General features: G+C 39.6%; 1 protein-coding gene across 2 annotated transcripts in view; it reads right to left on the bottom strand.

The window, feature by feature from the left end:
• The window catches only part of PSME4 (proteasome activator subunit 4), a 104,439-nt gene that overhangs the window by 22,257 nt on the left and 60,778 nt on the right, over positions 1-21,404 (bottom strand). For both annotated transcript variants that reach the window (XM_060754559.2, XM_060754560.2), the window contains 15 exons: positions 20,198-20,413; positions 17,650-17,807; positions 15,729-15,824; positions 14,054-14,109; positions 12,171-12,227; positions 11,718-11,773; positions 11,526-11,624; positions 11,219-11,281; positions 10,998-11,093; positions 8,952-9,083; positions 6,876-7,085; positions 5,347-5,483; positions 4,703-4,756; positions 3,442-3,571; positions 1,627-1,708 (listed from right to left, as the gene is read on the bottom strand). In XM_060754559.2, the coding sequence (XP_060610542.2) occupies positions 1,627-1,708; positions 3,442-3,571; positions 4,703-4,756; positions 5,347-5,483; positions 6,876-7,085; positions 8,952-9,083; positions 10,998-11,093; positions 11,219-11,281; positions 11,526-11,624; positions 11,718-11,773; positions 12,171-12,227; positions 14,054-14,109; positions 15,729-15,824; positions 17,650-17,807; positions 20,198-20,413 (1,642 nt within the window). The remainder of the gene's footprint in view (positions 1-1,626; positions 1,709-3,441; positions 3,572-4,702; positions 4,757-5,346; positions 5,484-6,875; positions 7,086-8,951; positions 9,084-10,997; positions 11,094-11,218; positions 11,282-11,525; positions 11,625-11,717; positions 11,774-12,170; positions 12,228-14,053; positions 14,110-15,728; positions 15,825-17,649; positions 17,808-20,197; positions 20,414-21,404) is intronic.

Here is a 21,404-nt window from a genome sequence, read left to right as displayed (position 1 = left end):
TTCATAGAGCAATTTTATTTCAAAATAAGAAAAAATAATTAAAACTATATTATGAACCAACTGCTCTTTATTTTAGCACTATAATTTATTTCCTTCTTAAACCAGGATGCTATGGATAGATTATAGTCTTTTAAAACCTATAAAACCCTACAATAAATCAATGACTAAAGAGAGCAAACAGAAAGAGAGAGCAAGCAAATTAAAACTATTAAAACAAAGGCAAGCACAAAATACAACCACTAAAATATATCTACATACTATAATTATTGCAATTCTTATTCTTGAACTTTCCCACACAAGGAATAGCATCTCTTAAAACTACTTTTGATTTGGGTCACTGTGAGTTTTCTGGGCTGTCTGGCCATGTTCCAGAAGCATTCTCTCCTGATGTTTCGCCCACATCTATGGCAGGCATTGTCACAGGTTGTGAGGTCTGTTGGAAACTAGGCAAATGAGGTTCACATCTCTGTGGGATGTCCAGGGTGGAAGAAATAACTCTTGTCTGTTTGAGGCAAGTGTGAATGTTGCAATTGGCCACCTTGATTAGCACTGAATGGCCTTGCAACTTCAAAGTCTAGCTGCTTGCTGTCTGGGGGGCAAATCTATGTTGGAAGGTGTTAGCTAGTCCTGATTGTATCCTGTCTGGAATATATAGGGACCACCAAACACGGCGCCCGAACACTGCAGACTAGTTCAACTAGAGAAGTCAGCCAGAGCAGAGCACTTGATGTACCAACCTGGACACAGCATGAGGGTTTGAATGAAAAGTAATGCCTCCACCTTAGTAACTCCTCAATAGATGGCAGTACTGGTATGCGGCAGGTACTGGCTTATTCAGTAGACTCTCCTCTACAGTTCCATTTTGGCAGGAAGCCTTAGTATTGAATGGTTGTATTGTTAAAATGCGAAATATGAAACCCTGCGCAGACGGTCAGTTAATGCGACTTAAGCAACGTGCAGTCATTGAATTCTAGACAGCAGAAGGTGTTACCCCAAAGGAGATTCATCCGAGAATGCAAACTGTTTATGGTGATTGTATTGATGTGAGTACTGTGCGTCATTCAGCGAGTAAGTTTAAAGATGTTGAGGTGACACCTTCTGCTGTCAAGAATTCAATGACTGCATGTTGCTTAAGTCCCATTGACCGACCATTTGCGCAGGGTTCTATACTTCATACTTTAACAACACAACCGTTTAATACTAAGGCTTCCTGCCAAAATGGAACTGTAACACATGTTTTTTCACATGTCATTTGGAAACGGATGACAGAACTTTGTATCTGAACATCCCATGTTGTTGTTGTTACACACATTCAGTTCAGCTCCTCTTACAGCAACCCTATCGTAGGGTTTGCTTGGCAAGATTTATTCAGAAAATCATAGAAATGACCCCAAGGGTCATCCTATCCAATCCTCTGCCTTGCATGGAAATCAAATCAAAGCGGTTCTAACAGGGATATGCAGAGAAAAGAGAGAAAACTGTAAAAACATCTCATGGTAGAAACAACTCGAGGATTTGTAATTATGCATGTTAACAAAGCACATGCCTCACATTTACACTTACACATGCTAATTAAAATGTAGCTTCCAACCTGAAATTGTTTATGTAAATGTTCAGCACACTTACAGATTTGGAAGGGACAAATGGACATCTTTTTGTGAGACCTCTTCAACTGCTTAAGGATGCCAGCCACAGCAGAGATTGCCATCTAAGGGCGGGAATGAGAATTAACTTGTGGGTTTTAAGAATGGAGAACAGACAATTTATTTCATTATCAGCCTGTAAAGAAGTGGTTTTCAACCTGGGGTCCCCAGATGTTTTTGGCCTTCAGCTCCCAGAAATCCTAACAGCTGGCAAACTGGCTGGGATTTCTGGGAGTTGTAGGCCAAAAACATCTGCTATAAAGGGAAAATGGAATCTGACCCTGGCCTCTTATCTCCATGTATTACAGGACTGCACAAATCAGAAATACTGTCAGGTGACAAGTAGGAGGAAATAACACCTTTCAAGCTTTGACATATCCAGAGAACAATATTCCCATGCTCTGTGCTTACAGACCATGCTGACTTATTTATTTATTTATTTATTTATTTATTTAATATCCCGCCCTTCTCAACCGAGGGGACTCAGGGCAGCTCACAACAAAGGCACAATTTGATGCCTTGAACACATATCATTATAAAAACAACATATACATTAAGTAAAGGTGAAGGTTTTCCACTGACATCACATCCAGTAATGTCCGATTCTGGGGGGTGGTGCCCATCACCATTTCAAAGTCAAAGAACCGACATGGAGCGCCATTACATATACATTAAAATAACATAATGAAAACATATCAATTAAAACAATTAGTTAAACTCCCAGAATCTGAAAACATGTGCCAGGAGTCATGCCAATTGTCATCTGTATTGTTCATTATCACACGGAGATATCAAATGTTGCACTGGGAGTCACTGTGCAAACGCTTGGAACAACAGTCAGGGTTTAACTTTCTTCCTGACTGTCAGGAGGGAGGGAGCTGATCTAATTTCCTTTGGGGGGGGGAATTCCATATCCGAGAGGCCACCACTGAGAAGGCCCTGTCTCTCGTCCCCACCCATCCTGCACGAGATGGGGTGGGATCAAGAGCAGGGCCTCCTCAGACAATCTTAATCTCCAAGATGATTCATAGGAGGTAAGTTCGGACAGGTAAACTGGGTGGAACCGTTTAGGGCTTTATAGGCTAAAGCCAGCACTTTGAACCGTGCTCGGTAGCAGACTGGCAGCCAGCGGAGCTGGTGCAGCAGGAGAGTAGTCTGCTCCTTGTGTTCCGCTCCAGTTAGAAACCTGACTGCCACCTCTTGGGCTACCTGAAGCTTTCAAACAGTCTTCAAAGGCAACCCCACATAGAGCGCGTTGCAGTAGTCTATTCGGGATGTTAAAAAAAAGCATGGACCAACATGGTCAGATTTGTCTTCCCAAGGTATGGGCACAACTCATGCATGTTTTAATTGCACAAAAGCCTCCCTGGTCACCGCCAAGACCTGAGGTTTTAGGCTTAGTGATGAGTCCGAGAGAACTCCCAAGCTGCGAACCCGCGTCTTCAGGGGGAGTGTAACCCCACCCAACACAGGCTGTAACCCTATACCCTGTTCAGCCTTTCGACTGACCAGGAGGACCTCTGTCTTGTCTGGATTCAATTTCAATTTGTTTACCCTCATCCAGACCGCCCCTTCTGATATAGGGTCATACTGTATATTATACTCTGTTTTCAGAATCAGAAGCACTATGTCTCTGTATGCAAACTGTTTGGGGATGCATTCATGTTCTACTTTCCATAGGCATCTCATTCAACCATTGAAAGTGTAATGCTGATTAAGCAAAAATGTAATATGATCCAAAGTATCTGATCTTGTGAATTCCCCTGTTCTTGTTTTTCAGTAAATTCATCTTATTTACCTTGCGAACGACAAGTGCATCATGATTGAGACATTCCACAAAGAATTTTATGGCTCTCACAGGCAACACCCGGTCGTCTCTTAAGAGGAGGGACAGAAAACCAATGCCAATGTGTTCAAACTTCCAAGGTCTGGGGAGAGGACAGGAAATGAAATAACTTTTATGAGATAAAATTAATTTCACCAAACGCAACTGATCACTAAACAAAGATATTTGGCCACCATAACAAAACTTCATTCCAGTATTGACAAAAATGACACAATTCTGACAATGAAAATCTCCTTAAAACAGCCTTGATTTTGAACATATGTTGCACTTCAGTGATGATGAATACATTTCTTTGCTTCCTACTTTAAGTAAATGAATTAAAATACCAAGAGGAAGGAAAATAAAAAGAGCAACAGCAAAATAGAGTTTTAAAAATAAAACAAATTAAAAATAAGAATACTAAGATGAAAATAACTTTCAGTTTGTGTCCTGTTCTCTTTTAATGTTTTCCCTTCCTGAAACAGAATCACAATTGTAAGATTCCTTCAAAGAGGCATGTATGAATATTTCCAAATCAGAACTTTTGTCAAAGGAACAAACTGCAAAAAACATTTTCAAGAGAATGTCTGGTATTGGAAGGCACAGGTCTGAGATTTTTCTTTAGGAGCCATGGTGGCACAATGAGTTAAACCATTGTGCTGCTGAACTGCTGACCAGCAGGTTGGCAGTTCGAATCCGCAAGATTGGGTGAGCTCCCGTCTGTCAGCTCCAGTTCCTACCAACCTAGCAATTTGAAAACATGCAAATGTGAGTGGACAAATAGGTACCACTGCAGCAGAAAAAGGCAAAGAGACGCTCCAACCAATCTTGCCAGCCAAACAACCAGGAAGTGACAATGCAGGTTCCTCGGCTTGAAAATGGAGGAAAGCACCGAGCCAGAGCCAGAGATGAGCACCGACTCTAGAAACTAAAAATGAAAAGAAGAAGTCTCTTCCTTTGTTGGTGTTTGTGTGTCTCATTGTATATGATTGTAAAGGCATTGAATGTTTGCCTATGTATGTAAATGATGTAATCCGCTCTGAATCCCCAGGGGAGAAGGGCGGAATATAAATAAAGTGTATTATTATTATTATTATTATTATTATTATTATTATTATTAGCCTCTTCCTTGCTTAACTTTGAAGGACTAGAAATTATTTCAATAGTTCTATTTAAAAACATCTCAGTTTCTAGTACATGAATTACATTATGAAAAAGAAACCTATATACTTACAGATTTCTTTGATCCACACAATCTAAGAGCTTGTTTATCAAGTTTTCATAGTTTCTGAAAATAATTAAGAAACATTCAGGTATCACAACACTTCAATAGTATTACATATACAGTAATGTCAGTCATGTGTCAACAAAAGCAAAATTCAATTATCTATACATGCAATAGACCATGGAAATAAAAACACACACCACATCCATCAGTATGTCTGGTGTCAGCCTTAAGACAAGTACTATCTGCTGCTTCTTTAAAAACAATAATGCAGTAATATAACTCATTACTTTTTCTGGTGACATATTACTAACATAATTTCTATAAAGTCTTATATAACAGAAAAATGGCCAAAACTGCCATCACTGCCTCATGTTTTAAATTAAAAGTTATTTATTAAGCTCAAAAATAGAATATTGGCACTAAAAAGTAGGACAGGGAGGACATTATTACCATTATCTTCCTCTACTGCAAAAGTAATAAATTACAGGTAACACTGCTATTTGTAACATGGTAGTTCCATCTCAAGAGGCAGACAAAACAAGTCTAGTTTTCCTTTCTCCTTCCAAAGCGAACCAGGAATTGTCCAATTACAAAGGAAGTGTTCAGGTTTTGGTTGGTTCCATGCATCTTTAACCCTGCCTGACACTTACTGGGAGGATTCAGCATTTCTTTCTTTTTGTCTCTGAATTCCTATCTGAAGCTCTTCCGAACTAAGGCCTGTCCAGCCATTGTGCAGACTGTTGGATTTCTGCATGAGAACAGCAACCTCCACACATTTCTCTGGAACCTGGAGGGAATAAGACGCAAATTAATATTTTGACAAAACAAGGGAATGCTTACAAGTGAAATACAGTATGTTTTCTGCATTTAAAAGACTAGCACAACAGAAAAAGCAATATTTTGTACAAACAGGAAACTTTTTCCTTCATGGCTACTTCAAGGAAAAACCCTAAAAATGATGTACAGATGGTCAGCTCTAAATTCTAGGTCTAAATCCAGTGATTAGTTCTAAACTAGAATAGAACTAGACCTAAGGTAGATTCAGTATGGCTACTGAATCAATGTGCATCTAGAAATCAACTCTTAAACAAGTACCACTGATTCCATGTGTTTGCTTTTGTTGGAACTAAACTAAATTTAGGTCATGATTTCCTTCCCTTAATATCTCAGTCAGCTTCATACCTATACCTTAAATCCTCTTTTAAAAGAGTTTAACTTTCTTGTAAACAATGAATATATGTTCTTAAATATATTTAAGCCTCTGCTGCCAATGTCGTTTGCAAACCGGGCTGCCTCCGCTTCCTTTTTCAAGTTCCAGCATCATTTGAACTTCCTGCCCCTTCTTGGCTATTATTGAATCCTAGCTGGAAGAGACTCTCAAGGGCTGCCCTCCAGTCCAACTCCCTTCTACCAGGTAGGAACACACAGTCAAAGCACTCCTGGCAGATGGCCATCCAACTTTAACTCCCCTCCCCTCTTCCCTATGTTCCTGCATGGACTGGATGGCCTTTGGGATCCTCAAAATCTGTGATTCTATAAATAGCAAGAGGCCCCATGGGCCATCGTGTCCAACTCCCTCTCCCGCCATACAATAACAATCAAAGCACTTCCGACAGATGGCTATTTAGGAGTAGGGCTTACGGTATATTTTGACGATTCAATCACTATGGTATGGCATTCTTTTTCAAAGTCTTTTTTTTTTATCCTGTTAGAAATTAATGTAATTTTATTGGTATCTATTTTTTATTTTGAAATTTACCAGTAGCTGCTGCATTTCCCATCCTAGGCTTATATTCAAGTCAATAAGTTTTCCCAGTTTTTTGTGGGAAAATTAGGTGTGTCAGCTTATATTCTGGTTGGCTTATACTTGAGTATATACGGTAATTTGGAGAGTTGCTGTTACGTATCTTACTGGCATATGTTCTGAATCCACACTGTACTCAAACTATGTAGCAATGTATGAGTTAATTACTAAGTTGAATTGTGCCCATATGATTTACAATCTTGACAGCAAATTTATGCCAGGATAACATTAGAAGTAAGAGTTAACACACCAATGTCTATCTACAGAACTTATACAAGAAACTGATGGGCGACAGAAACGCCAGATAACTTTTAGCAATATCTCCATGCAGCCGTTTCTAAGGTTTTGATAAATGAGTAATGATTCCATGCTTACTGTGAAGTCCAGGCCTATCGTTTCATACTGCCGATGGATCTTCTCTGCAAGGTCATCAAACAATCTAACTATGGATGGTTTTTCCAGAGACATTGCTTTGCTAAGTCCAGAAGATACAATTGCAGGCCAGGTTTGAACAATGCAGTCCCAGTCATGAAGATTGGCTAGACACACGCCACTATGGTTTCCAAGAAGGCAATACATGGCACCCTGGGAAAACAGGTTTTAAGAAGAAACCATTAACCTAGGATTGTTGGTTTTGAAAAGTTTGAAAAAGGGTGGTCTAGTGTTAACTGTCTGTATGTACAGTAGTCATTTTAAAAATGCTAACTTTAGTCATTTCTGCCCAGAGGGAATGACAAAGCAAACTTCTCATGTGGTTATACCTATCATTCCAAACACAGTTCAACCAATTTTGAGTACTTATGGGTTTCTCCTTTTGAAACCAGACCCCTCTTCATGGAAAAATCTGACTCACTATCAAAACTTGGCTGACAACAATTCCTTTAAGTTAATTGATTTGTACTATGATTTGTACCATGCGTCCCCAGTAGTGCAGTGAGTTAAACCGCTGAGTTGCTGAATTTCCTGACCAAAATGTTGGCGGTTCAAATCTGGGGAGCGGAGCGAGCTCCTGCTGCTAGGCCCAGCTTCTGCCAGCTTAGCAGTTTGAAAACTTCTAGGTTGATCAATAGGTACCACTTCGGCGGGAAGGTAACAGTGCTCCATGCAGTCATGATGGCCATATAACCTTGGAGGTATCTGCGAACAACGCTGGCTCTTTGGCTTAAAAATGGAGATTAGCACCAACCATCAGAGTCGGACATGACTAGACTTAATGCCAGGGGAAACCTTTACTTTTACCTTACAATTTTCCTCACAAACAAAAGGCAAAGCTAGAAGTTGTTTGCAAATGCAATTTCTTACGCTTACAAGTAAATTAAGAGATATTATTCAACTGGATATGTAACATATTACAGCACAAAAAAGGATAAGAAAAAGATGAATGACCAATCCAAATAGGAACCAAGAAACAATTGTCTGTCTGAATTCTAGTAAACTGGGCCAGAATCCTTTTGAGAACCAGCACAGAGGAAGGCTCCGTATGTGAAATGTGACAGGATCTCTAAAAGACAAAAATAGCTAGCTAGGGGGATATGCCCAGATGTCAACAGGACCACTAGAAAATGCTCTACCATCAGGAAAATGTAGGGAAGCACTTATGCAAGCTTGTAAAAAGTACATCTGTTAGCATTACGGGCCACTGTGTTAGCCTAGATTCCTTAAAAGACATTGGTCCCTATCTGCACTACCATGAAAAATCCGTCTTAAATATTTTAGAAAGGTGCTCAAGTTCAGTGTTTGAAGAATCTACAAGAAAATTGCATGCTAGAGTTATAAGGAAGGTAATGAAGACCCTAGCTTTATTTGTCTGCACTGAGCATGTAAAAGGTATTTTTTACAGTTGTACTCTAAAAAACGGAGAAAACACACTGGAGAATAGGAGGAGAGGCACAACTTAGATACACTGACACTAATGTCAACTGTCCTTCCTTGTTATTAAAATGGAGGGATAGGCAACTAAGGGAGGGGGATTTCCACCACACCACAGCAAGCCAAAACAACATTTTCTTCTATAGTCTCTCTCAAAATGGCCACCACATTGCACCCTTCCTATCATCATTATGAGAAGGACTATATAGGAAAACCCAGATATATGGAGGTCAGGGGAGGGTCTGGGAGAGTGATATAGTTCGGATAAGAGTATTTTAATTTGTTTTAACATGCTTGGTCAATTTTCCATGTGGTTTTCAGGCACACTGTACAAAAATCTCATCTTTTTTTTTTAAAAAAAACCTAGTAGTGGGTTGTGTAGGCTTGTTGACATTGACAAACAAGGTTGCATGAGGTCCATGGGCCATGTTCGGCCCAACCCTACTATAATTCATGGCCACTATTTAGTTTACACTAGTATCCATGAGCAACTTCATTAGCAGAACCCTTCAAGCACATTATATATGTGTAGACAATAAGACAGAAACAACAGCCCCTAGAAAGAAATAGCAGAAACCTTACTTTAAATTGTTGCTGGGTGACATCACGCCTGTCAGGCCGCAGAAACTCCAGAACCAGAGGAATTATGTCCCTGCAACAGAAGTTGTAAGTTCCCAGGGCAGTGAAGAAGGCCTGTTGAGCTTTGTTTCTAACCTAAGGAAAAGAATACCACAAATAAAATGACCAGATGCATTCCAGCAAATAGATCCTTTCTGGACAGGGATGCTGCCCCTGAAAAACAACAAAAAATGTTGTTTGTGGGCATAAGAGCCCACAAAGATATAAAGAATATTGGATAATCACAGTGAACATCAATTATAGATAGGTCTGAAAGAGATAGCTTTAAGCAACTAGAAAGAAATTGTGTCATCCATTTCTGTAGAAGAGAACTGGATGCCTCCTTTATTCAAAATCAGAATAGATGCTGCCTATCTAATGTTCCATTCTCTGGTTGACATGAGGAGCCACTCCGTGCTCATGTTAACTTGCTTCCTTGTAGATCCCACACTTTGTAGGATTCTCCTCCCATACCTAAAGAGATTAAGTCTGCAATGACAAATAAATATACTTGGATTATTGGCTCATATAGCAGAATTCCCCGACTCTCCATCTTCCTTCTACAATTCAGTCCTGACAATATGCTCCTCGAGCCGAGGCAGATAAGCATATGTTTCCTTAGTGAAACGTGAGACTGTAAGAACAAATCCCAACACAGAAAAGGCATGGACTTATTGACATAAGATTTATACAGAGCTGGCAACATAGGGGTAGCTATCGTAAGGAAGGAATGGGATCAATGCATAATATTCAAAGGGTAAGCATCAATTGATTGCTGACTTTTTAGTCAGGCTCTAGTCTAGAGCCACTGGGAGTCAGTTTTGTTTTCTGCCCTGCTTCTACTGAATTCCATCCTGGATCAGAAGGCTGTGCCAATACCAAATGAACCAAGGTGTGAGAATTCAGGTAGATGAGCAACTGTTTGATGATATACTGTCGGAAGTTTGCTAAGATATAAGCTATGCTCAATGATCAGTGGCCGAAATAATCTTTCTCTTCCCTATTTTAGTTGTTGGGCAAGTGAGCTTATTCACGAAAGACTCTCCTCATAAATGTACAGCAGAGTAACTTATCAGGAGCAGCATGACCCACCACCAGTAGCCAAAGGTGATAAAAGAACAGAAACACACAGAACAATGTTATCTCTTCTACAGGAGGGTTTTCTTTATAGCAAAATAATATTGTTGCATTATTTACAAGAACAAGGTTTCCATGACACAAATAAAATTCAATCTTCACATTGGAGCTTCACACATGAGGCATTCTTATACCGAGGCTTACTTCACACAGAGGCTTCTCTCACAGACTAAGGCCTATCTCACACTGCAAGGCCTTCTCACTGACTGAGATCTTTCTCCCACTGAAGCAAACTAACACAGAGGCCTGCTAAGCTACAGGCACGCCTGCTTACATAGAACTGTAGCTTTTGCTGAGTCATTGCACCTATTTAACCCTTTCAGTGCTTGACTCACATTCTTGTAATTAAAAATACCAAGTTAATTTTTAATATTTATGACATTAGTGCCCTTGTTCCACCCAAGTTCTACCATCAAGACAGAGAAGAGAGAAAACACATATGAACAGATGAAAAGTTTTCTTTTTGTTTTCTAGGAAAGAAAGAAAAAAACCCAGGCAGAAACAAAAAGAGGCTTTAACACAATGTTTTCAACAAGAGGGAGATCTGAATGTAGTCAGAAGATATTGATAATATTAATTTTTTAAAAAGGATGCTATCTTGGACAAGGCATAGAATATCCCTAGAAGGAGGGGATAAATGGACAGAGATTTTCAAAAACAAAAGCCATGTGACCCCAGTCTTTCTGAAAGGTCAAAATCAAAGTTCACAGCCGTGAAAGACTCCTCACTTCAACAACAAAGATTGGAGATGCTCTAACAAAAGCTTTAGCTTATGACCAAAATAGCACTGTATTCCCCGCAAGCCACCAGTTTGAAAACTAGTATTATTAAGATCCTGTCAGCATGTATTTGACTGAGATAGTAAATGTTTACCTGGCCATATGAACTCGTGGATAAACGCAGGAGATCCCTAATCAGGTCCTGGTGTACATTTTTATATTCACAACCTTCAACTGTGAGGGTTCTTAGCTAAAAAGAAAATGTTCCATTAGATTTCCTCCAATTCTGTGGATACCTATATACTTTATACTACAGATTCAAGGAGAGGGAGAAGGGCCACAGGCAAATAAAGACTTTGGAGAAATCCACATTACCTCATGCTGCAACATGACTCTGTCAATTAGCAATGCTCTGATATGCTGTTTCTTGCCTTGAAGCTGCAAACAAACAAACAAACAAACAAAGCAATTATGTGTACATGAAAACAGTGCCATTCATACCAGGAATCAAGTTTTTGCTCTTTTCTCGTTTTTTTTTTAAATTTCAAATCCTGGGTATTTTTCATTGTTTATTAGGAAAAAAACTGATAAAGACATCTTCACCCAAAACCAACAGATGTCACATCAAACTGCAGGCATCTGTAAAACCCATCCAACAAACTCAAATATATCAAATACCAACCTTGTTCTCCATTGATTTCTTCACCAAGTTAAAGCTCTTCCACCGTGAATCAAATTCATGCTTGTGTGACCCTTGGAAATGTAAAAGGTCACCAATGATCTGTAAAACAGGAATGTGGATGATAAAGACCGAGTCTGGCTGCTCAGGATGAGAATGCAGGAAAGGAAAATGCATCAGAAATGGCAACTGTACCTTTATGATGAGGAACAAAGACTTGGTATCATCCTCCGAGTTCTCGAGAACATAATCTATCATGGTAGAGAGGAAAATCCAAGTAGTAGTTTATAGGCTAAAAGACGCTTTATTTGAACTGAAATGCGCTACACCACTTCTGCAGGAAGGTAACAGTGCTCCATGCAGTCATGCTGGCCACATGACCTAGGAGGTGTCTATGGACAATGCTGGATCTTCAGCTTAAAAATGGAGATGAGCACCACCTCCCAGAGTCAGACACGACTAGACTTAACGTCAGGGGAAATCTTTACCTTTTACTCTACCCAAATAAGAAAAGAAACAAGTATAGTGTACATTTTTTCTTCATTTCTGATTTAATTAAACTGGATGTTAAGCCTTAAAATCTTTTATGCAACTATAGAGGTGTGGTGGAAGTGAGAAGTGAAAAAAATTACTAAACAGCACACTTACGCAGAAGCTTTCTCGTGACCCTGCTGATTGTTTCTCGGTAATTCTTTCTTGATCCATCTAGAAAAAGCAAGACAGTTCATTATCCATAATATTTAAACTTTAAATTACATGACACTGCAAAACACAAGGAACAGATGTACCAAAGCAAATTCGAAAATAATTGTGTACACATATGTGTAGACATTAACCATGTGCATTTATGTAGGATCGTTATCTGTTTGTTTTGCTTAATTCATATGGCCCCATTTTCGTGTGCCACTTCAAAAAAACTGTGCCTTTCCAAATGAGCTTTTTTGTCCCACATCTGGACCCCCCCCCCCCCCCGAATATTTTCATCCCATTGGCAGCAATGGGCAGGCGATCCTATATAAATTCTCTCCTTCTTCATAGTTTCGGAGCTGCTGCTGTTTCCCACTTCAATAGGGAAACCTATCTTGTGTCACTGCTGCTGAGGTCTATTAGAGATCCTTGGCACGAGGCTCGTGGATTGCTGCTTGCCTGGGCTTGCCTTCCACAGCTCAGCAACCATGCAGGCCCAGAAAGGCCATGGCAAGCCTGCGCACTTTGGGCCTACGCATGCGGGTCTGCCAGGGCCTTTCTGGGCCTGCATGGTTGCGGGTCTGCCAGGGCCTTTCTGGGTCTGCAGTTGAGCGCTGAGTAAGGAGTGCTCCTTACCAGCTGCTGGGCCTTGCCCTCCACCACTTGGCAAACGTGCAAGCCCAGAAAGGCCTCAGTGGGCCTGCCTGGGCCTGCAGCCAAGCATCGAGTTAAGAAGCACTGCTTACTTGGCACCTGGCTGCAGGCCCTGGCAGGTTCGTACATGTAGGCCCAAAGCATGCAGGCCTGCCAGGGTCTTTCTGGGCCTGCACGGTTGCCAAGCAGTGGAGGGTAAGCCCTGGCAACCAGCAAGCCGCCAGCCCCACGCCAAGGATCTCCAATGAAGAGACCTTAGCGCAAACCCTCTTATCTCTATAACTATGATGCCGAAAAGCAGGCTTGGAACCGGAACCTGCTCCCGTCTGCCTTTCGTATAGAGTTTATTTTTGTTCCGGGAGGGGGTATTTCGTATTGTGCCATCCGAATGGACGGAATGAAACAGAAACACAAATTAAACAGACGATACAGATACTGAGCCCAGGACTAATAGGCATAACTAGAAACACAAAGCATGCTTGCAGACTAAGATCTCATTTATTTATGACATTTGTACCCTGCCTTTCTCAACCCTGGAGGTGACTCAAGGCAGCTTTACACACAGGCAACTATTCAATGCCTTAAAAACAATGTACAATTAAAATAAACATTTTAAAATAGAATTGTAAACTACATTAAAACATTTAAAGCAACACCACTATTAATCATGCTATCCACAATCATATAAAATAAATGTATGCACTTCCACAAGGAGTACATCTAGCTGCTGATTGTGATAGAGTGTTTCATGAAGTTCATATAAATACGTATCTGAATACCAGTAACACGGCCTGACTAATTTTTGGACTTCAAGTGATATATATAAAAAAAACATGCAATATTATATGTGTTTTATTCACTTTAACAGGAAGGTGCATGCATGAACACACGCTCACACACACTTAAGTAGTACTGCAGAAATATTGCAGAACAATGCAAAGAGAGAGGTTTAGAAGATGAATTAACACTCCTCGAGTAGCCTTTTATATCTGACAGGGTTGTAACCACAGCATATGTAGTGAGAAGTTAATATGAGCCCACTTGGATATGTTATCAATGTCTGCATATTAAGCTAGAGAAAAAATAAACTCAAACCAAAATTGGTTGCTACTTTTAAAAAAAACTACTGATCCTGTAAACAGCTGAAAAATTTAAATTATTCTTTTATCAAATAGCTGGCTGTAACTTACCATAATCAACACCAGTATAAAGTTTGACCTCTTCTAAAGACACTAGACTTGGAACCCTGCAGAACATATAACAAGATGCTGTCAATGTACTTTCTTCAATTTCCAATACCATTTGTCATTTCAAAAAGTTATAAGGATAATGAACAAATGCCAGACTGATTTAACATTATTTTATATGGTTTTACAAAGAAGACGGCATGAATATTTCACATTATATTGAAAGAGATACTGATGGCATCTGCAACCATATTCTTGAAACTATTCCTTGAATTTTAGTCACAACAATAGTTGGGGGACATGAGAGAAGCCCCCTCGCAGGATTGCAAGACATCCGGGCGTCCCCTGGGCAACGTCTTCATAGACGGCTGATTCTCTCGATCCAGAAGCAACCAGAAGCGACTTGCTTTTTGGTATGGTTGCTGATGACACGATAAATAAATACAACAACAGTTAATTTTTTTTAATTTACGCTTCTAATGTCCTTCTATAATCTTATGGCTTACTTTCTTGATAATACAGAAGGCCAGAATTCAAAACAAAGCAAGTGTTCAAATAATGGTTTCTGGGTTTTTTTTCTGTGTCAGGAGCAACTTGAGAAACTGCAAATCGCTTCTGGTTTGAGAGAATTGGCCATCTGCATGGATGTTGCCCAGGGGACCATCCTGTGGGAGGCTTCTCTTATGTCCTCACATGAGAAGCTGGAACTGACAGATGGGAGCTCACCCCGCTCCCCAAATTCGAACCACGGCCTTTCAGTCAGCAGCCCTGAGCACAAGAGTTTAATCCATTGCACCACTGGAGGGCTCCTTCAAATAATGGTGACTTATGTGGGATAGAACTTATCGATGGAACATTTATAAACCTTCCTAGATCAGTTGAAATCAGCATGCAAGAAAATGTTCCAAACTTTATTATCTAAAAACCTGATTGTATAACCTTACTATTTGTAACATTTTTGCGGGTATTGATCTGGTACTTCTTTCTCTTTTCTTCACTTTTAATTATTGTTTTCAAAAACAACATTGAAATTACCAAAGGCATATATAATTCCAATCTGAAGAGGTATTACACATTTTCAGTTGAGGAAAGGAAAGGCAGAAGCTTTATTTCTGTTAAGGGCCCATGGGGAGGGGAGGAATAATCACAACTACACACATTAATTATGGAACCTTAATTAATAGGAGGGCAGATTATGACACAAACCTATTATTTCTATGGAAGATTGCACTTCTCAAAACAAGAAAGGTGGGCAAATGATGCTAGGTGCTATTGATGGAAGGCAATCAGAGCAAAAATGCTAGCGTATAGATAGGTGGTAAGTAAACTATTGTATTAGCAATTTTATGAATAAGTTGTTGTTTGAACAAGGTAATCTTTTCCCCGTCTCCTCAACTCACTGTACAGTGGTTTATGAACCTAATTGCTACAGTTTGATGACAAAATAACTCTTACTAGGATAACACTCGATCTTATAAATCGGTTGTTCTCAACCTGTGGGTGTTTTGGCCTACAACTCCCAGAAATCCCAGCCAGTTTACCAGCTGTTAGCATTTCTGGGAGTTGAAGGCCAAAACATCTGGGGACCCACAGGTTGAAAACCACTGCTATAAAACAAACAAACAAACAAACAGGCTATTTGTGATATGCAGACAGACATAAAGTCAAGCTTACTCACAGGTGAGCTACTCTTTCTCCTTTCAGGGCTGGAAGAATGTTTCCTGAACCGATCAGGCAATTGTGTACTATTGTAAGACACTGCTGCACATCATCTCTGAAAGCAAATGTTAAACTTATCTCAGTATTCGTGCTCTTCAGTCACAGATAGACTAATGTTTTCATTCTGCCATTTTTGTACTATAATCTCCATGGCACTTTCACCACTAGAGGGTTCTCTTGGGCAGTTAATCCATAGGGAATAAGAAATTAAAAATTAAGACCAGTCCTCTATTATTGTTGTTGTGAGTCTGTTTTCAATTTATGGTGACCCTATGAGGTTTTTTTGGCATGACCAATTCAGGGGAGGTTTGCCACTGCCTTCTTCTGATGCTGAGATACTGTGACTTGACGAAGGCCACCCAATAGTTTGCAATGGGCAAATGGGGATTTCTTTGTCCAGCGCTCAAACCACCATACCATACTGGCTCCCAGCCCTCTATTACAAAGTAGATAAGACTTCTCAGCTCAATATCTAAAGCAATGGTTCCCAACTTTTTTTTACCAGGAACCACACTCCAACATTAATACCAAAATGGTTATAAATCAGTTCTTGGTCAAGTTTAGATTCGGTTTGGTTATTTGGGTTCCTGATTCAGAAAACTGCATTGGATAGACCACAACACTCTAGTTTCTGATACAGAACATATGCCATCCAGTAGTCACCATCTGCTTGCCCACAGAAAACCATATTTAATAATCTAGAGATAATGTGGTACATTCCAATGTAATTTTCTGAATCAGAACCCCAAATAACCCCAGGAACAGGTCTAAAAATGAATACACCAAGGCACCCTCACTTCAAGGCACCACATCTAACAACTCCTCTTAGGGGGAGGGAGGAGGAGGAGAAGCAGCAGTCAGGAGACTTGTTGTTGCTCCTTTTGTGGGTAGTTAGCATCTCCCCTCCCGACATCCCTGTTACCTTAGCACTATAAGAGAGTTTTGTGAGAACAGTCGCTCTTGTTGCAACAGTGTAGTAACAGTGAGGAAGCAGACCATATTTTAGTTCTTGGGGACGACTGGTGGCCCATGGACCACAGGTTGGGAACCTCTGGCCTAAAGTATACAGTAGTTTTCTACAGTGGTTTTCCAGGATTCTTTTGGCACAAACTAAATACCGAATTATTATTAACAAGCCTATGCATGTTTTACATATTCAAAAACTATCCCCCAGCCAGGATATAGATATTTAAAATTACTATTTATGTGTTAGGTTCTGAACTTGTCCTGTGTGAAAGAAACCAGAAGGCATTACAATCTCATACTGGGAAGGGAGATTGCTGATTCTTCATTTCCTTTCCTTCAATACCACCTCCCACACTGTTCTGCATGATCTAAGAGGCACAGGGGGAAGTCTGCAAGGGCATACAGGAAAATCTTCCCCCAAAACACTTTGTTCCTAACAGAAGCATCCTGCTAATTCACTCATGGGAAGCCTGGATCCAACCCAATACTATTATGCCACCTCCAAGAAGTGAAGGGCAGTGTGCATGCCTGTTCCCATTTATATCCTCCCAAGAACTCTGATAATGAAGACTCTGGCAAGACATGGGCAACCCACTATCTCAAAGTATAAATATATTTTATATGCCATTACATTAGTACACACACCAGGAATCTGGAATGACTGAAATGCACAGTGATATTTCCTTGCCAGGGTACAGACACAAATCTCTCATATGGAGATAATGATAGTGGCTTGAAAAACATGCCTCTTGCAAGAATACTGTGCCAACTTAGAAAAGAAACATAATCACCGCCACCAAATCTTCCATCTCACCCCAGCCCCAAAGCTGCCTCAGTAACTCTTTTCACCCAAAATGCCACAGACAATTTCTCTCTATTGTGAAATTACAACCATCAAATGTACTTCTACCAACCTGGACATTTCAAGAGAGCCATCAGCATATTGTGATAATTTGTCAAGCTCTGGCTGGAGAAAAGAATCCAGCAACTCAAAAGCAAAAGCTGTCTCCTCAGCTGATGGAACATGCCACTGGATGTTCAGGTTCCGTAAATCACCTGGTTTACCCCAATCCTATAAAAAGAAAAAAGGGTATGCAATTTGTATCTAGCAACAATGACAACAATGTTACCTATCCAACAATCAGACTATAAGAGGAAAAAGAAACCAGATCAGGCCCTCCAGGTGTTTTGGACTACAACTCCCACAATTCCTAACAACCTATCAATTGAAGTCCAAAACATCTGGATGGTCGAAGTTTGAGCATCCCTGATCTAGATTCGCCCCTCTTGAGCTAAAGGGATGGCTCATTTTTTTAAAAAAAGACTGAAAAACTAACAAGAACAGGGGAACAGTTCTGGAACAAAAACTGAGGGGGGGGGGGGGAAGGATTACTGGACCATTTAGTTAGCTATTCATTATACCTGATTAAGTCACTTTTTAGGCAGAACTCAAATGATTTTTTAAAAATTATCAACTTTTCTAAATCCACTGGCTATTGTAAGTATGCAATGAAGAAATGACATGAAACTAAATTCAGAATCTGTAATAAAAAATAAACAGGACAGCACCACAATGGCAATGTATATGATAGAAGGCTGTGTCTGGCATCTTTTGGGAGTGAATTTCACAATACATGAAAGTCACAAAAGGAGATGGTACTTGGATCATGGTTTCCTTAATGGACCAATTTTTTTGTTCATGGGACAAAAATGCACCCACAGACCATTATTGGTTTTTGTGGTGTCTAAAATTGCCTTGGATGCTTCAATTAGTGAAGTTGGAAGGATTGAAGTTTGATATATACTGTACTACAAAGTGTATTACTATATGCCAGATGCCAGCTCTTAAACCATCTGTAAGAGAAACATTAAGGTCACCAAGGGTTTCCTTCTCTGGTCATTTTACCACGAAGGGGAAACTGAACTGGAATATCCCAGTCTGATTTTATAATTAAAACTCACTATAAACAAAGTGATGCAGTAATCTAGACTCTCTCTTTACCAACTCACATTGTTCCCATGCCTTATCTAGTAAAGTTAGAATACAGTAAATTGTATAAAACAGTTGTACAATTCATCTGTATAATACAGTTGTACAATTTAAACAGAAAATCCTCCATTTTATGGTGGTAAATACAGGTTATTAGAATGCCTAATTTTGACTACTTAAATCAAGACCATATATAGTGCCTGGCCAAAACCAAATCACCAATTCTTGAGGTGCTTCTTTCAAACACACACAAAATCACACAGAAAAACATCACCTCCAGCAACTTCTTTTCAAGAAACACCAAAGTACCACATTTACCTAAAACTTATTATTTTAGGCTGACGTAGCTTCTTGGAATTCCCACCCTTTTTGGTCTTTTAGATAGTTCACAATCTACAACTCCATAACAGATCCTTCCTGCTACTTCCTCCTTATTTCCAGAAAGGAGGATACAAAAGATGACAGGCAAACCAGAACTATGCAAAATAACTGTCAGCAAATCAGGGAACGTAATAGACAGTACATATCAGGACAGTTCAAATAGATCACCATTGGAGAAATTTTGAAATTTCTAATAAGGAGGTTTTTGTGCACACAAACAGGCCTGGTCATCTTTTGGCAACATGCGCTCACATCGAATGTGTCCATGAATCATGCAAACACAGCTGGGGGAAAATGCCATCTCTATGGTGGAACTTGCCGCTGTCTGTATTATTGATCTGATTTATATCCCAGAACTTTCTCCCAAAACTGGGACTCAAATTTAACTAAGAAGATACTGTTGAAAAACTCTGAACATTTTAATGTTGAAACAACATTAAGTATTAAATTTAATCTTGATGACATTCACCCAAGCAAACACATGCTTGTTCTGGAAACAGTTTAGACTGCTAATGTGGACAAAAGTTATTGCCTGAACCAGTCATATTTTGCTTTGCATTCTTTAGGCATTCTTTGGTCAGATTCTCTTGAAAGCATTCAGAGTAAATATACAACATACCAGAATGTATTCTGTAAAATACAAAAGTAAATATATATGCATGTCCAACTAACTTCACAGGGATGTGATTATGTTCTGCTATGCATCCCTCATTTACAGATATGTTATCAAAAATATGCATCCCTTTTACAATACAGAAACATAAAGTATCTCTCAATTTGAAGCAGATGCTAGGTGTTCAGCTACAAAATATATTTAACATCAACTTAATTCCTACTGTTAATATTTCATGCCATCTAGTTCCCATTCTCTCAAAATGTTGTGCAGAAAACTGAGTGAACAACACATAAAATAAAATGTTGGTAGAAAAAAATGAAAATGCGTGTTTCTATTCTTATAACATCTTTCAATTACACTTTCTGCTGGGGTGGCAAAATCTCCAAATGAAAACAAATAGAATAACAGTGTCATACATTTATACAAAGGAAAAGGAAGTCAAATTCTCTAATCCTAAGTAAGTTAAAGTCCTTGCCTTGATAGGAAAGTATTCAGAAAGAGGCTTGTCAAAGCCACCTGGCACACTGCAGTATTCTGTGGGGTAGATAAGTGTAGTAGAACGAAGAAGATGGTGCAGTAGGTTACAAGACAGAATGTAACCCTGCTTACAGGTTAAATGGAGGGTTCGCTGCAGAATCTTCAAAAGCTGCTCCTTGTATGGCAGCAACTTCTTCCCATCCACACGAGTAATCTAGGCAGAGCAAAAACATTATTACATTAAATACTGGATGAATGATAAATACATTTGCGCAAGACATTTGCATTTATTAACATTGCAGACACTTGAATCAGGAGATCTCTATTTGTGAGTGCAACTCTGAGGAGTCAAACACAAAGCCCCATTTTCCTTAATGGTGTAGCTTTTTCCAATCATAGAATCATAGAGTTGGAAGAGACCTCATGGGCCATCTAGTCCAACCCCCTGCCAGAAGCAGGAAAATCACATTCAAAGCACCCCTGACAGATGGTCAGCCAGTCTCTGGAGGCTCCAAAGAAGGAGCCTCCACCACAATCCGGGGCAAAGAGTTCCATTGCTGAACAGCTCTCACAGTAAGGAAGTTCTTCTTAATGTTCAGGTGGAATCTCCTTTCCTGTAGTCCAAATATTTTGTTTGCTCCTTAAATTCTTCTACATTACTTTCCCAACCTGGTATCCTCCAGATGTGTTCAACTACCACTAATATCAGCCTTACCCAATACAGCAGCTGGTCATACTAGCTGGGGATTTAGAGTCTGCCACAAGTAGCTATGTGACGGTTCTGCAAATAAGGACTACACCACATAAAGAATGATATTAAAGGGCTGTTTAATTTTCTTCCTTTCCAAGCCCAAAATAATTGAGAACCAGTCAAAAGGGGAAAATTACAGGACTATATGCTAAAACTGAATTTGTTTGTAGAGTGATGTGCACCACACAAATTTCACAAAGAAGTGTGTTGTATCAGGGTAACAAAATTCAATGGGAAAACAAAAAGTGTTTCCGGTGCAGCAAAAAAGAGCAAAAAAGCAAATTTCAAAAGTAAATTCCTTCTTCAGGGGAAATCTAGAATGCAAAACATGTTTTTATAAATAAGCCCAAGTTCAGTGATAAAGAGTTTTGAGTTTTACTGGTTCTATTTGCTCTGAAATGGGTGGATATATGTACGTTTTTACAAAACAGCAATTTTATGTAAATTCATACAG

Source organism: Anolis sagrei, chromosome 1, assembly GCF_037176765.1.
Source record: "Anolis sagrei isolate rAnoSag1 chromosome 1, rAnoSag1.mat, whole genome shotgun sequence".
Classification (NCBI taxonomy): domain Eukaryota; kingdom Metazoa; phylum Chordata; class Lepidosauria; order Squamata; family Dactyloidae; genus Anolis; species Anolis sagrei.
The sequence above is the reverse complement of the archived record's forward strand: the minus strand, read 5'-3'. Positions and strand labels throughout refer to the sequence as shown.